The sequence below is a fragment of the Taudactylus pleione genome, unplaced genomic scaffold (genome assembly GCF_031769625.1).
Source record: "Taudactylus pleione unplaced genomic scaffold, aTauple2 ptg000454l, whole genome shotgun sequence".
Classification (NCBI taxonomy): domain Eukaryota; kingdom Metazoa; phylum Chordata; class Amphibia; order Anura; family Myobatrachidae; genus Taudactylus; species Taudactylus pleione.
This window is the reverse complement of record NW_028284856.1, coordinates 9,059,925-9,076,214: the sequence shown is the minus strand read 5'-3', so window position 1 is coordinate 9,076,214 and position 16,290 is coordinate 9,059,925. Positions and strand designations below refer to the sequence as shown.

Below are 16,290 nucleotides of genomic sequence, written 5' to 3'. Positions count from 1 at the left end.
ACCCCGAAAATGCGAGTATGACCACATTTCTCATATGCAGTGCAATGCAGTCCGGGACTTAGTTGCAGTGGGTAACGCCATCTTCCAGACAGCGTTACCCATAGAAGCCTATGGGCTTCTTTCCGCAGATTGCTCATAGAGGGATCCAAATGGAACCCTCCCAGCACCCCCTTCTGTCCCTCCACCACAAAGGGCCACTCTTACCGACAGAGCGGTCCTTTGCGGTGATCGTCATGCATACCGGCGTTACCAACGCCGTTATGCATGCGATGACTGGCGTAATGCATCGTGAGTGCAATGCGTCATGCATCCCGCCCAGAATCACAAGTAAATTAATTAGAACCAAATCTTTTAAAAAGTGTCATTCAGTAATGAATACACCTGTGCTCCAACAAGGTTATATAGCAAACATGCACTGAAAGATTATGGGGGAGATGTACGAAGCCTTGAAGAGTGATAAAGCGCAGAGAGATAAAGTACCAACCAATATGGACAGAGGCAGATTATTCCTGCAGACAGCGGGGTCTCTGTACAAATGCCATCGGCTGTGACATCAGCATAAAGACACAGTCGCGCTGCAGCAAAAGACGTAGTTGCAGCTGCAATGGCCTGCACCTCTGAATCAGGTCCATAAGGCCTTATTTAGAGCTTGGTGCACTATGCGTTCCAAATGTATGTGTAAAAATTCTATGGCAGTAAAAAGCATACTTATGTGTGTATGTTAATTTGAACTTATCTCTAGATACATCATACTCAAAATCTACAGTATTTCTATATCAGGCATACAACCTGCAACCTGATAGAATATGTAATATTGTGATGCTAGCAAATGAGGGGTCAGTATGCAAACAACCAATCAGAAATAGGGGGAGATGTATTGACGGCAAAAATGCGGTAAAACCCCCGAAAATGCAGTTTTCGGGGGTTTTACCGCATTCCCCGTATGTATTAAGCAGCAGAATGCGCTGCATTCTGCTGCTTCGCGTTGCTAAGTAACGCCACCTTCAGGTTAAAGTCCCTCTGCCCGGCAGCATCGCAAAGGACAGCTCTCATCGAGAGAGCTGTTCTTTGCGATATTCTTGGTACATGCCGCTTTAATTAACCGCGGTATGTACGCGAAGTCGGGGGGAATGTACCGCATCGGCGATGTCGCCGATGATACATCTCCCCCATAGTTACATATGCTACTTGTCATAATCATCGTCCTTTATTTTTACACCTGGCCTCAAGTACTTGCAAAAGATACATCTCCTAGTAACATGTTACAACCCTTTCTGTTTGAAACACATACTGTGCATCATAATCAGGTAAATCCCTATTTTATAATGTAAACGTTTTATACGGGTTTGATGGGCCTGAAGTAAATGCATTTAGGAATACATGACCGTCATTAAAGAGGGTTGAGAGTGATATGTGAGAGACACAGTTAATGTAGAAACACAACAAGTGGTTTGTCTAGTCAGCCAACGGCTGCAGGATTAGGTGTGAACGGGACTGTAAGACAAGCAGGGGCTGCCCTGGAACCATGATCCCTATGTGCACTGGACCGTGATCATTGGAGACAGAGAAGCCAGGCATGAGAGCTCTCCACATTTACTCTCAGATACAGGAGCTAGGGATGGAAAATAACATCTAGGCATATAACACATTGATCAAAAGAGGAATCCTTAAAATTACTGAATACAAAGAATTGCAAAAACATTTTATTATAACATATGGCCCTTTTTCTATTTACAATTTATGTTTCTTCATTTACTAGAGAGCAAAAAATAGATGTGGCAGTGTCCACGGTTTGGCAACTAGAGTTTTAATGAAGCCCTTCCCCATGAGCTACTGCAGGGTTTAACCACGTAATTGGCAATTTTTATTTTTCCAAAATCCGATCAGAAATTGTCAGGATTTTTTTATGATTGAATTAAGTTAAGTACATCTATTTTAAAACTTATTTAACACATTTTTATTTAAAATATATAATTTAAAAAAAAAAAACAAATAACATTTACATAAATTTTTTTATATCGGACCATCTATGTTTGGAATATTGGGACCCTCGCAACTTTGATTTCCCCAGTGGCTGCTCCTTTGAGCAGTCGCCAGGTATACAGTGAGTGGCTGAGGGGTGGTTAATTTACATTTCTCCAGCGGCTGCTCCTGATCAGGAACATGGCAGACACTGGGGGAGGTTGCAGGGATGCAGAGGGGCTGGGAGTTCCCTCTGTTATTGGCAGCTATTGAAAGATTATCCTCCGGCAGCCGTCCACTGTGCATTTCTGACAGGTCACATCATTTGCAACTATGGCCCGTATTCAATTAGTCGAAAAGCCGAGATCCGCTATAAGCGCGATGTTTTCGCCTCATTCGCCTGTTTTGAGGCGAAGTTATCTCATACTTTTATGGGTACTAGTGTATTTTGGAGTTAATAAAGTGCATTTTAAAACACTTTATAAAAATGCACCTGCCCCTTCCATACAGCCCCCCAAAATACCTGTCCCAATACTTTAGACACATTTTCCATAATTTTTTACTTTTTCGCCCCAAAAATGACATGACATTTGTGTTGGGTATTTGGATTTTTTTTACGTTGTTTTTGCTTTAATAGTCATTAGGGGGTGTCCTAAGGGTTCTGTACCAAGTCCCCACATTTTTAGCTCAAAATAGAGATTTTGCACTTCTCTCCTGCCTTTGGGTGAAGAAACTTTTTCGCCTGTTTTAGCCAATGGCGTTTTTTGCACATGTGAAAACGTCCTGGAATTGAATAGGGAGATACTTTGGAAAGTGGCCAAAACCGCGCATCGGCAAAATTTTTTGGCATTCGCAGCTTTTCGCCTCTAATTGAATACTGGCCTAGGTCAGTTAATGCACTGCCTGGCATGGTTGGGTCATTGATTAAAGAATGGGGTTCCAAATGATTGATTTCAGAACAAACAAAACAAACTAGCTGCAATAATAAGCACTTTTTTGGAATGATACAGCATACCTCAGAAAGAGGTGTCCTGTAACATGTTGAGGAAGGTGCTAGGTATCAATCAAAACCACTCTCCTAAAATCACTGTTCAATAATTACTGCATTTTCAGAGTCTCATGCGTCTTTGCATACACACCTTAGACAGCAAATATATCTGGTTTAATATTATTCTCTACTACTTGCACCTGCTCTATGCTAGATGTAAAATATGTACATTCTAACAGGGGTATATAGGCTCATGTGCCCCGGGTGACAGAAGGAGGGGGCTCTAGCAGGGAATTCTGAGTTGCATGGCCCCCGTCTCCAGAACTAGATTTAGGAATTCGGGACCCCTAGGCCGAAGAACTGCAGGGGCCCTTCGTATGACCAGCGGCAATGAGTGTTAACCAGTCCCATAAATAGGAACATTATTGTACCAGATAGTAATGAAAACATTACAAATAATTAGTGATTTTCTATTGAATGTTATGCTCATTTCTAGGGACTTATTTGTGTGATATGTAGTGGCGTCACTAAAGGTATGTAGGCCACGCAAGGTGACACCATCCAAGGGGGTGACAACAAAATAGCAGAGCTGCTCTGCTAATTTGGTGTAACCCCCTCAGATGGTGTCACAGAGCGGCGAGCAGCAGTGATGGATGACTCACGCATCCTTCATTCCACACCCCCATGTCCGATGAGTTCCCGTAACACTGGACCATCCCTCAGCGTGACGAGAATGGAGGCGTGGCACGCGGTCACGCCCTAAAATGGCACAAATCAGGGGTCCCCAACACGTCAATTTAACAGGTTAAAAAGGCTCAGCTGTACCAAAGAATAATCTCGGCTTATACTTAGTAAATTTACCCCTAAGATTCGAGATAGGTCGAGATGCCAATCTCGGGTGAGTTTAGACATGATTTTCATCTCGCAAATTTACTAAAGGCAAAGTCGGGTGAGTTAGAGAGAGATATCTTTCTTCTCATTCGTAAAACTCAGGTGAGATAGCAAACTCGAATCAACTCACTATCGGGACAACGCGGAAGTACTTCACCTAAAAGATACATCTCTCAAATTTACCAAGATGTCATCTAATTTTGCGAGCATATACTTACACATGTTCGGGTAAGTTGGTTTGTTGTTTTAACAAGACCCTGGATGCTACGGAGAGCAGAACCAGGATGGAGGTGAGTATAGGATCTTATTTGCAGGTCATTCCACACGGATTTCTACATTGGAGAAAAGGACAGACCGGCTGGTACAGGTAAGTATATGTGATTGAGGTATGTGTGTAATAAACTTGTTCTATATACAGTGTGTGTGTTGTGTCTTTATTTAACTATTTATTTTACAGTGGAGCTACAGGTGCCAGCCGCCTGCTGGCACTTGTAGTTCCACAAGTGCCAAAGGGCAGGCATGCTGGTACCTGTAGTTCCACTGTAAAATACAATAGTTTACTTTGATTTTATAATTTATTACCCCCGTACCCACAGCCCAGGGGTTCAGACCAAGCCTGGGGTTTTGGGAGAGGGGGAACCCCTTCTTGTGGGGGTCCCCACCTCCCCTGAGATCCCCGGCTTGGCCTGACCGGCTTGGTGTGAGAATGCTTTGGCCCTGGAGACCCGGTAATAGGGTCTCCTGGCTGTGGCATTACACCCTGGTCGGTTTTGGTCCGGTGCTGGTTTTAAATATAGGGGGACCCCAACGCAATTTTTTTCCCCCTATATTTAAAACTAGCACTGGCCCTGCAGCCAGGTTCTGGTTCCTACTTCCTATATTACGAAGGCACCCTACTAATTTTGTTCCCCATAATTTTCAAAACCAGGACTGGCTGACAAGTCCAGGGCTGGTTATGCTTTTGGAGGGAGACCCTACGTCTTTTTTTTTAACAAAATGTAACCCTTCTTTTACACACAAGCAGCCTTCACATAACTCACTGATATGTGCAGGCTGCTAGCTCTGGAGAGATTTGCAGAGAGAAAACACTGCAATCTCGGGTGCGTAATCTCATCTTCCCATGCAACTTGGGGGAAATATCTCAATCTGCTTCACCATCGGCCATCTCACTTTCAGCTAAACTCACTTCTTAGTAAATTTCAGTGATGAAAAACAGGAAAATCATCCGATATTCGGCGATGCAAATCAAGATTAAAAAAAAAAACTATACTCGACCAATCTCGATTCTTAGTAAATTTACCCCTTAGCATTTAGTATAAATCTATAAACACAGATTCACGTGAGCTGAGATTATGCTCACATTTTTGCCTCAATACCTCCTTAGCTGTTTTTTAAGAACCATCACCTTAATTACTAAACTTAATCACAAGAATTATAGGGAGTTTTATTTTCAGACACATACATACATTTTTAACTTAAAGAACAGTGACCCACACACAAAATTATTGAGTTATCTACACTATTTTAGAGGTATATAATAAAAGTTATTTTTGAATTATTTCAACCATTATAAAAGCGTGCCGCCCAAAAGAGTCTTCTTTGTTACCTCTCTGCAAAACCCCTTTAGAACTTCTTCCCCAGGCCGAGATGTTTTAATGAATTTATATAAAATGATATAATAAAAGTTGTGCCCAGTGAGACCGTCTTCCTTACAATCCTTAAAAAGCCGCTGTGCTCTAGAGTCTTTGGCTGGTCTTCATTAACAGTCATAGGATTCCATTGCTTGGAAACCAGCCTTTTGTTTTATCCATATGAACTTGAAGGATCAATCATTCATTTTTAAAAAATATAGTTCATATTATTAATGAAATGGCACTATATATATGAATGATAATATTTTTTTTGACAATGTATTAAAATGAAATGCATGTACAGTGTTCTCCCCAGAAATTTTTTCCAGCCGGGTGGCATCAAGAAGTAGCCTGGTAGGGGCCTTCGCAATAATAAAATGTTTTAAATCCTGACCTTATAATGATTTAAACTTGAAATAACAATTTATATATTAATTCTCCTCTTCTTCTTAGAGGCCCCACTTGCTGGCACCACAGAAATTATCATTAACACAACCCTCAGATACTGTCCACACTTGAAGGCTACACAGAATATATGTTTTTCTACAGCTCCACAGATACTGGCCCCACTTGCAGGCTCCCAAATACTGTCCCCACAGATTTTTGGGGGGGACACTGTGGAAAAATGGCACAGGGGCCGGTAGAAATATGCCCGTCTCCCCCAAGTCATTATTCCTTATAAGTATAAGTTTTCCTCATTAACACTAAAGTGATTACACCAGAACTCAATGGTTTTACAGCACATTATGCATATAGGAAAAAACACGTATGTATTAGCTGTATATAAGAGCTTCGGGGAATTTAGCGCTTCTATCTTAAACAAGACAGCATTAGTGTGTATGGGAACAGGGAGCTTACAGTAAGTTGTGTAGCTAGTTAGTGCACACACTGAATACCCCATGCGCGCCAGCAGTAATACTGGAGTGGAAGTAACATCAGACTTTGCTACCGCTTTTGGCATAGTACAGCCTGGTGCCCCCGCATTACGCCGCTCACACCGGCACCCGGGGCTACAGGTGACTGTGTAACTAGGGGTGAGCGGGTTCGGATTTCTGAAATCCGAACCCCCCCGAGCCCCCCCGATCCGAGTCCGATCCGAGTCAGGCTCGACTTTTCCCGCCTGACTCGGATCTGAAATCGAGGCAAAACGTCATCTTCCCGCCTTCCGAGTCTCGCGGGTTTTGGATCCTATATAAGGTACACACGTCGGCGCCATTTTCTCACTCGGCTGTGGACAGTGAAGAGGGAGGGTGGGAGTTAGGGCTGTGTAGTGTAGTGTAGTGTAGTGCTGCTGTTGTCCACTACTTCAAAGTCCATAGGGGCTGGCTGTGTTGTGCTGTGCTGCTGTTGTTAATAGGGGCTGTGTCCACTACTTCAAAGTCCATAGGGGCTGGCTGGACTGTGTTGTGCAGTCAGTTCTCCATAGGGGCTGTGTCCACTCCAAAGTCCTGTGCAGTGTCCCAGTCCTAAAGGAGTGCTGTAGTGTTGTCCAGGGGGTGCTCTGTCCATCAGGGGTGCTCCCCCCAAGTGCTAAAAAAATAATATATTTTCTGTGTTTGTGAATTGTGTGCGCAGTAGCCGCACGTGCATCAACAAAGTAGTGCCAAGCGTGCGCCTGTGTCATAAGTAAAGGGCCGGCTGGCTTGACCGTTAAGGGTGCTGTAACCCCCGAAAGTACACTCCAGTCCAAACCAAAAAAAAAATTATTTTCTGTGTTTGTGAATTGTGTGCGCAGTAGTCGCACGTGCATCAACAAAGTAGTGCCAAGCGTGCGCCTGTGTCATAAGTAAAGGGCCGGCTGGCTTGACCGTTAAGGGTGCTGTAACCCCCGAAAGTACACTCCAGTCCAAACCAAAAAAAAAATTATTTTCTGTGTTTGTGAATTGTGTGCGCAGTAGCCGCACGTGCATCAACAAAGTAGTGCCAAGCGTGCGCCTGTGTCATAAGTAAAGGGCCGGCTGGCTTGACCGTTAAGGGTGCTGTAACCCCCGAAAGTACACTCCAGTCCAAACCAAAAAAAAAATTATTTTCTGTGTTTGTGAATTGTGTGCGCAGTAGCCGCACGTGCATCAACAAAGTAGTGCCAAGCGTGCTCCTGTGTCATAAGTAAAGGGCCGGCTGGCTTGACCGTTAAAGGGTGCTGTAACCCCCAAAGTACACTCCAGTCCAAACCAAAAAAAAAATTATTTTCTGTGTTTGTGAATTGTGTGCGCAGTAGCCGCACGTGCATCAACAAAGTAGTGCCAAGCGTGCGCCTGTGTCATAAGTAAAGGGCCGGCTGGCTTGACCGTTAAGGGTGCTGTAACCCCCGAAAGTACACTCCAGTCCAAACCAAAAAAAAAATAATTTTCTGTGTTTGTGAATTGTGTGCGCAGTAGCCGCACGTGCATCAACAAAGTAGTGCCAAGCGTGCGCCTGTGTCATAAGTAAAGGGCCGGCTGGCTTGACCGTTAAGGGTGCTGTAACCCCCGAAAGTACACTCCAGTCCAAACCAAAAAAAAAATTATTTTCTGTGTTTGTGAATTGTGTGCGCAGTAGCCGCACGTGCATCAACAAAGTAGTGCCAAGAGTGCGCCTGTGTCATAAGTAAAGGGCCGGCTGGCTTGACCGTTAAAGGGTGCTGTAACCCCCGAAAGTACACTCCAGTCCAAACCAAAAAAAAATTATTTTCTGTGTTTGTGAATTGTGTGCGCAGTAGCCGCACGTGCATCAACAAAGTAGTGCCAAGAGTGCGCCTGTGTCATAAGTAAAGGGCCGGCTGGCTTGACCGTTAAAGGGTGCTGTAACCCCCGAAAGTACACTCCAGTCCAAACCAAAAAAAAATTATTTTCTGTGTTTGTGAATTGTGTGCGCAGTAGCCGCACGTGCATCAACAAAGTAGTGCCAAGAGTGCGCCTGTGTCATAAGTAAAGGGCCGGCTGGCTTGACCGTTAAAGGGTGCTGTAACCCACAAAGTACACTCCAGTCCAAACCCAAAAAAAAATTATTTTCTGTGTTTAGCCGCACGTATATATCAAATCGATATAACATAAATGGAGGACCAAACTTTCTCCGATAAAAATAAAATAGAGAAAGATCAAGAACCACTTCCTCCTAGTGCTGAAGCTGCTGCCACTAGTCATGACATAGACGATAACATGCCATCAACGTCGTCTGCCAAGGCCGATGCCCAATGTCATAGTAGAGGGCACATACAATCCCAAATGGCAAAGTTCAGGAAAATGACCTTGAAAAAGACATTTAAATCAGCTGAAGAGAAACGTAAACTTGCCAATATGCCATTTACGACACGGAGTGGCAAGGAACGGCTAAGGTCGATCCCTAGTATGTTCATGACTAGTGGTTCAGCTTCACATGACGATGGAAGCCCTCCTCCCACTAAAAAAATCAAAAGAGTTAAGCTGGCAAAAGCACAGCGAAGAACTGTGCTTTCTAAGAAGATATCACAAATCCCCAAGGAGAGTCCAAGTGTGGTGGTGGTTGCGATGCCTGACCTTCCCAGCACTGGACGGGAAGAGGTGGCTCTTTCCACCATTTGCACGCCCCCTGCAAGTGCTGAAAGGAGCACCCACAGTCCACTTGCTGATATGCAAATTGAAGATGTCACTGTTGAAGTACAACAGGATGAGGATACTGGTGTAGCTGGCGCTGAGGAGGAAGTTGGCGAGGAGGATTCTGATGGTGATGTGGTTTGTTTAAATCAGGCTCCGGGGGAGACAGTTGTTGTCCGTGGGATGAAAAAGCCCATCACGGTCATGCCTGGGCAGAAGACCAAACATTCCACCTCTTTGGTCTGGCAATATTTCTATCCAAATCCGGACAACAACTGTCTTGCCATATGTACCATATGTAAAGGTGAAATAAGTAGGGGTAGGGACGTCAACCACCTAGGAACATCCTCCCTTATACGGCACCTGCAGCGCGTTCATAAAAAGTTACTGTCAAGTTCAGAAACTTTGGCTAAGACCGTAAGCAGTCCAGGGACACCTAAATCCCGTTGTCCTGTTGTATCCAAGCGCCTGCAAACCACACCGTCAACTCCCTCCTCGTCAATTTCCTCCTTAGTTAGGATCGGAAGTAGTCCTGCAGGCCATGTCACTGGCATGACTGACTCTCCTATCCGGGATTCCTCCGGAGGATCCTGCATTGCTACGCCTACTGCTGCCGCTGCTGCTGTTGCTGCTGCTGGGAGTCGTTCATCATCCCAGAGAGGAAGTAGGAACACCACTACTTTTACTAAACAATTGACCCTCCAACAGTCCTTAGCGAGGAGGATGAAGTACGACAGCAGTCATCCTGAAGCAAAACGTATAACTGAGGCCTTGACTGCTATGTTGGTGTTAGACGTGCATCCGGTATCCGCCATTAGTGCAGTGGGATTTAGACAATTGATGGAGGTAGTGTGTCCCCGGTTCCAAATCCCGTCTAGATTCCACTTCACTAGGCAGGCGATACCGAGACTGTACAGAAACGTCAGAAAAAGTGTCCTCAGTGTCCTGAAAAATGCCGTTGTACACAATGTCCACTTAACCACGGACATGTGGACAAGTGGAACAGGGCAGACTAAGGACTATATGACTGTGACAGCCCACTGGGTAGATGTATCACCTTACGCAGCAACAGCAGCAGCGTCACCAGTAGCAGCATCTCAGAAATGCCAGCTCGTTACAAGGCAGGCTACGCTGTGTATCACCGGTTTCAGTAAGAGGCACACCGCCGACAACCTCTTAGAGAAACTGAGGGAAATCATCGCCCAGTGGCTTACCCCACTTAGACTCTCCTGGGGATTTGTGATATCTGACAACGCCACCAATATTGTGCGGGCATTACATCTGGGCAAATTCCAGCACGTCCCATGTTTTGCTCACACAATAAACTTGGTGGTGCAGAATTTTCTGAAAAGCGACAGGGGCGTGCAGGAGACGCTTTGGGTGGCCCGAAAAATTTCTGGCCACTTTCGCCATTCAGCGACTGCGTGCCGAAGACTGGAGCGCCAGCAAACACTCTTGAACCTGCCCCGCCATCACCTGAAGCAAGAGGTTGTGACGCGGTGGAACTCAACCCTCTATATGCTTCAGAGGATGGAGGAGCAGCAAAAGGCCATACAAGCCTATACATCCACCTATGACATAGGCAAAGGAGGGGGTATGCACCTGACTCAAGCGCAGTGGAGAATGATTTCCGTGTTGTGCAAGGTTCTCCAGCCCTTCGAACTTGCCACACGTGAAGTCAGTTCAGACACTGCCAGCTTGAGTCAGGTCATTCCCCTCATCAGGCTTTTGCAGAAGCAGCTGGAGAAAGTGAAGGAGGAGCTAAGACGGAGCGATTCCGCTCGGCATGTGGGACTTGTGGATGAAGCCCTTCATTCGCTTTGCCAGGATTCCAGGGTGGTCAATCTGTTGAAATCAGACCACTACGTTTTGGCCACCATGCTCGATCCTAGGTTTAAAGCCTATGTGGTGTCTCTCTTTCCGGCCGACACAAGCCTGCAGAGGTGCAAAGACCTGCTGGTGAACACACTGTCAGCTGAAGCGGAACGTGACACGTCAACGGCTCCTTCTTCATTTTCTCCTGCAACTGGGGCTGCCAGGAAAAAACTTAGGTATCCTAAGCAACCCGCTGGCGGTGATGCAGGGCAGGCAGGACCAAGTTTGGACATCTGGTCCGGACTGAAGGACCTGGCAACAATTTCTGACATGTCTACTGTCACTGCATATGATACTGTCACCATTGACAGAATGGTGGAGGATTACATCGGTGACAGCATCCAAGTAGGCATGGCAGACAGTCCATACCTGTACTGGCAGGAAAAAGAGGCAATTTGGAGGCCCCTGTACAAACTGGCTCTATTTTACCTGAGTTGCCCCCCCTCCAGTGTGTACTCCGAAAGAGTGTTTAGTGCAGCCGGGAACCTTGTCAGCGAAAGGCGTAGGAGGTTGCTTCCACAGAATGTGGAGAAGATGATGTTCATCAAAATGAATTATCAGCTCTTCCAGGGAGACCAGCCTCCAGAAGGTACAGAGGGACCTGTGGTGGTGGATTCAAGTGGGGACGAGTTAATACTTTGTGAGGATGAGGATGTACACACTGAAGAGGGTGAGGAATCGGTGGATGAGGAGGATGAGGATGACATCTTGCCTCCATAGAGCCAGTTTGTGCAGGGACACATTAATTGCCAGCTTGTTTTGTGGGGGCCCAAACGAACCAATCATTTCAGCCACAGTTGTGTGGCAGACCCTGGCGCTGAAATGATTGGTTTGTTAAAGTGTGCATGTCCTGTTTATACAACATAAGGGTGGGTGGGAGGGCCCAAGGACAATTCCATCTTGCACCTCTTTTTTTTCTTTGCATTATGTACAGTTTGGGGCCTAGTTTTTCAAACTGCCATCCTGTCTGCCACTGCAGTTTCACGCCTAGATGGGTCACGTGTTTGTGCCGCCCACTCGTGTCGCTTAGCATAGTCATCCAGCTACCTCGGTGCAACGTTTTGGACATAAAAACACTATTGTGAGGTGTGAGGTGTTCAGAATAGACTGGAAATGAGTGGAAATTAAGGTTATTGAGGTTAATAATAGCATAGGAGCAGAAAAACCTACAAATTCTGTGATTTTAGCTGTTTTTATGCTTTTTTAAAAAAAAATACAGATCCAAAACACAAAACCCAGAACCCAAAACACGGAAGGGTGGTTTTGGCAAAACCAATCCAGATCCAAAACACGAAGAAAGATCCAGATCCAAAACCAAAACACAAAACACGAAAAGTGGCCGGTGCACACCCCTATGTGTAACACAGCGCAGCAGCAACTTGTTACCTGACAGCTGATTACGCCAGCTCCACATGGGCAGCAGCACTGGGGTAACCACAGGAAGTTCCCGCAGGAACAGAGCCGGACCCTGCTGCACGTGGGGACGGTGTAACTGCCATCAGGTTCCCCCGGAAGCGGCACATTGGTTCCACTCTCAAAGTGCGTGTCAACAAGGACATATTGAGGGTGACCGGGGACGCGGCACATTTGGGCAAGGGGAAGTGCCGGGCGGTAGGCTGTTTCTACCGGGCGATGCTTCTGCAAAAAACAGCGTGGGGAGAACACTGCATGTAGGCAGTATTTTCATTATTTTAGTCTATCATAATTAGCTATTTTTTTTTCTCTCAGCTTGAACCAGTCTGGCCATTCTATCCTTTGTGTTTTTTGTTTTTCCCACTATTCTCTGTAAATTCTAGAGACTGTTGTGCATGAAAATCCCAGAAGATGAGCAGTTTCTGGGATATTAAACCACTCTGTCTGTGTTAAACAATCATTACATGGTCAAAGTCACTTATATGACATTCTCCCCATGGGGTTTGGTCTGAACAACAACTTAACCTATTGATCATATATGCCTGCTTTTATGCAGTCTCTGCCACATGAGTGAGTGTTTACAAACAAGTATATCTAAAAAAGTGACCACTGAGTATATGTGCATATGACTATAACTTTCTAGGTTCTCTGGAGTGTCCCAAATCCAACATGAGATGAGCAAGATGAATGATAAAAGCTTAGTAGCATGCTTGCTCCCCACTCTGAAGTGTTTCAGACATTGCTGTCTGAATAGTTTAATAGTAAGTAACAATACTGATAACATTCATCTTATCAGGACTTGGAGCTTGTCCTAAGGATTGAAAAACTGAATTTAGTTTAATAGTAAGTAACAATACTGATAACATTCATCTTATCAGGACTTGGAGCTTGTCCTAAGGATTGAAAAACTGCCAGAATAGGCAACTGGGTTCAGAAAATAAGTGCTCTTTCGTTAGGACTGTTTCTTTGGGAAGATATTCATATTGATATGTTTTACTTCTTACAGAAAACACCTCAGCGCTAATGAGCCAGTAATTCAAATATCAGTGCAGCAGTATTAAAGAGGTGATTGCCAACCTCACAAGCATAAGCTATAGAAGAAAAAAACTGCGCTCTGACATTTAGGTTGAGACATGGGAATGACTCATCAATATATAAAAAAGTTTAATACTTTAAAATAATAACAAAAAACAAAAAACACAAATGCAAACACAATATAGTGGATGTGAAATAAATAATCAGCACTGCTAAATTAGCTCATAATAAATGTAACGCAAGCATGCAGATTTAGGGAGTTGATCAGGCTCCAAAATCTAAAAACACACTCTCCTATATTATTGGCTAAGTCATATACCTGTATAGATATGAACTATATAATGCTGTAGCAAATTAGATTTATAAAGGCAATGATATAGCCTATAGCTACTGGCTAGCTATCCCCAACAATGTATCAATAATGATATTAAAGGAACCCGTTGAAAAAAGTTTTTTTTCAGTTTAGTATCAAAGTCACAGATGGTATGGCCGTTCTCAGATATAGAAAGTGAGGCTGACCGTGTGATCCAAAAACACGCCTGTATATAGCAAGTGGAAATGTACCCTATTGTGCATTAACCAGTCACGCAGAGTTCTGCTGGGTACCTAGATAATTAAAGCTGCCGATGAATACCTGTAGATAAGAACCATGCCGTCCCTTTACACAAAGGAGATTGGAGCTGGAGTTGCTTGATATAGTTCAGCGGGAGATGCTGAGCATAAGTGTCCAACACGTCTGTAGCCCGCTTGTTCTCTCGTGGTCGGAGTCAATGCCCGTCTTTGTGCTGACAGCCGCCGGGACCTCCGTCAGCAGTCACGTGACTCAGATCCGCATCTGGAGTGAACACCGGAGGATGCTGCGGGCAGGACAATCCGTCTCAGTCTCAACCACTATCCAGCATGGAACGCCAGAGGAGAATGCACCTGGGAGACCCACCTAATTGGGCGGTGGTCTAACAATGAATCCAAAACTCACAGGATGTCTTTCAGGCTGGTTGTCAATGTAGCAGCATCTGGTTCCAAATGGGGAATAGCTTCAGTGGCTTGTGTGGAGAGCAGCAACGTGTTTCGGCTACTACTGTAGCCTTTTTCATGCTTTACTTCTTAAACTGCAATTAGTCAATCAACATTATACACTTCTGTCTAAATGTTTTACCAATCAATTGTTAATAGATAAAGTAACAACATAAAATGTATCCTTGCAGGGTGATTCAGGTGGACCTCTGGTTTGTGAGGAAGCTTCAGGCAAATTCTTTTTGGCAGGCATTGTGAGCTGGGGAGTGGGATGTGCTGAAGCCAGAAGACCTGGGGTCTATGTGAGAGTAAGCATGGTTAGAAACTGGATTCAAGATGTCATTTCAGCACCTACATTACTGGAACTATATACAAGCTTGATTACTACCACCAGTAGTATAAAAAAGACAACCAACCCCAAGGCCACCACTGCTAGACCACTGACTAGGCATTCCACAACCAAGTCTAAGCCAGGCAGCAGTACCCTGCCAGCAAAACCAACCCAGAAACCCCTCAGCACATCCAAGCCTCAAGGTGCGTAGACAGAGTTAAAAAAAACAGCTCAATGTTTGGTGTGTGAAAACTATTGCGCTAAGACCTGTAAGATTACTCCCTGAGAAGGCAGACTCACAGACTGGAAGGCAGCATACTTTTGATATTTGGAGATAGTACAACAATGAAATGCATTATTAGCCAATGAAAAGCAATGCTACATTTTATCTAACATATTGTATTGTGTTCGTACAACTGTACTTTTTATGTTTTTTTTTACACGTAAGTCACCAAACGTGTTATCAGACATTGGAGATTAGTTTTGTTCAGTGAGATTTTGCATTCCTTGTAAGACGAGTCTGCTTAACATAAAATTATACATTTTTATAGGAAAACAGATTCATGGGGACTTATGAATTTTTTTCTCTTATTTTTCTTATAAATAATTTAATGCTTGATGCAGTTTTGTATCCTAACAATAGAGAGAAAGGTGAAGATTTAAATAGGTAACAGAGGGCCTGATTCAGTTTTGGGAACAGAGTGAGATTTAACTGATCATCTTGGTGAAACCATGTTGCACTGCAGGTGGGGCACATTTAAAATGTGCCGAGAGATTTAGATTTGGTAAAGAGGTGTCCAAACTGACATGTAAATTATAGAGCAATAATAAAGCTGTGCAGTATTTGTGAGCTACATGCAAAAGCAGCCAGTATTTACCCTACATGCAAAAAAAATTACGTATTTACACCTCTTGCATTGCAACATGGTTTGTCCAGGTACACAGTTAAGTGCTAATTCTCACTCTGGGCCTGATTCAGACCCGGTCGCAAGCGCTGAGTGCTCGCAACCAGGTCGATGGTGGCCCACAGCGCATGCGCACGACGGAGCCGGCTCCGTCGTGTGCATGCGTGAGACCCGGCTAGCGACGGGCAATCCGTCGCTCCGGGTCCCGCACCAAAGGGGGCGAGCTGTCGATGTTGAGTGATAGCTCGCCCCCTTTGGTGGGTGGGCCGGGGGGGTTGGCTGCCCAAACGGAGGCGTTCCCATGTGAACGCCTGCCATTTGGGGGCGGCCCCACTGACGATGTCAGTGGAGATTCCGGCTCTGTTAGAATCGAAATCTCTCTGGGGCTTGTGGCCACAAGACCCTACCACAAGGGTCTAGTCGCAAGCCCGATGGTCGCGATGGTCTTGACCATCGCGACCATCAACCTGGCTGCTCGCTATAGCTGTGGGTGGTCACCCACAGCTATGCGAGTGGCCAGGAGGCTGCACAAAAAAAAAACCCGCCATGATTCAGAGCGAGCGCTCTTTCAGAGCATCCGGCTCTGAATCAGGGCCTCTATTCCCAAAGCTGAATCAGGCCCATAGTCATACAATGCTAATATGCAGTTGTGATTTTGAAAATGGTGCCTGATGTCCAAAACCCACGAGCAATT

General features: G+C 44.9%; 1 protein-coding gene across 2 annotated transcripts in view; it reads left to right on the top strand.

Moving 5' to 3' along the window:
- Positions 1-16,290, top strand: part of TMPRSS9 (transmembrane serine protease 9) — a 129,083-nt gene that overhangs the window by 69,365 nt on the left and 43,428 nt on the right. For both annotated transcript variants that reach the window (XM_088448367.1, XM_088448366.1), the window contains one exon: positions 14,552-14,894. In XM_088448367.1, coding sequence (XP_088304493.1) covers positions 14,552-14,894 — 343 coding nt within the window. The remainder of the gene's footprint in view (positions 1-14,551; positions 14,895-16,290) is intronic.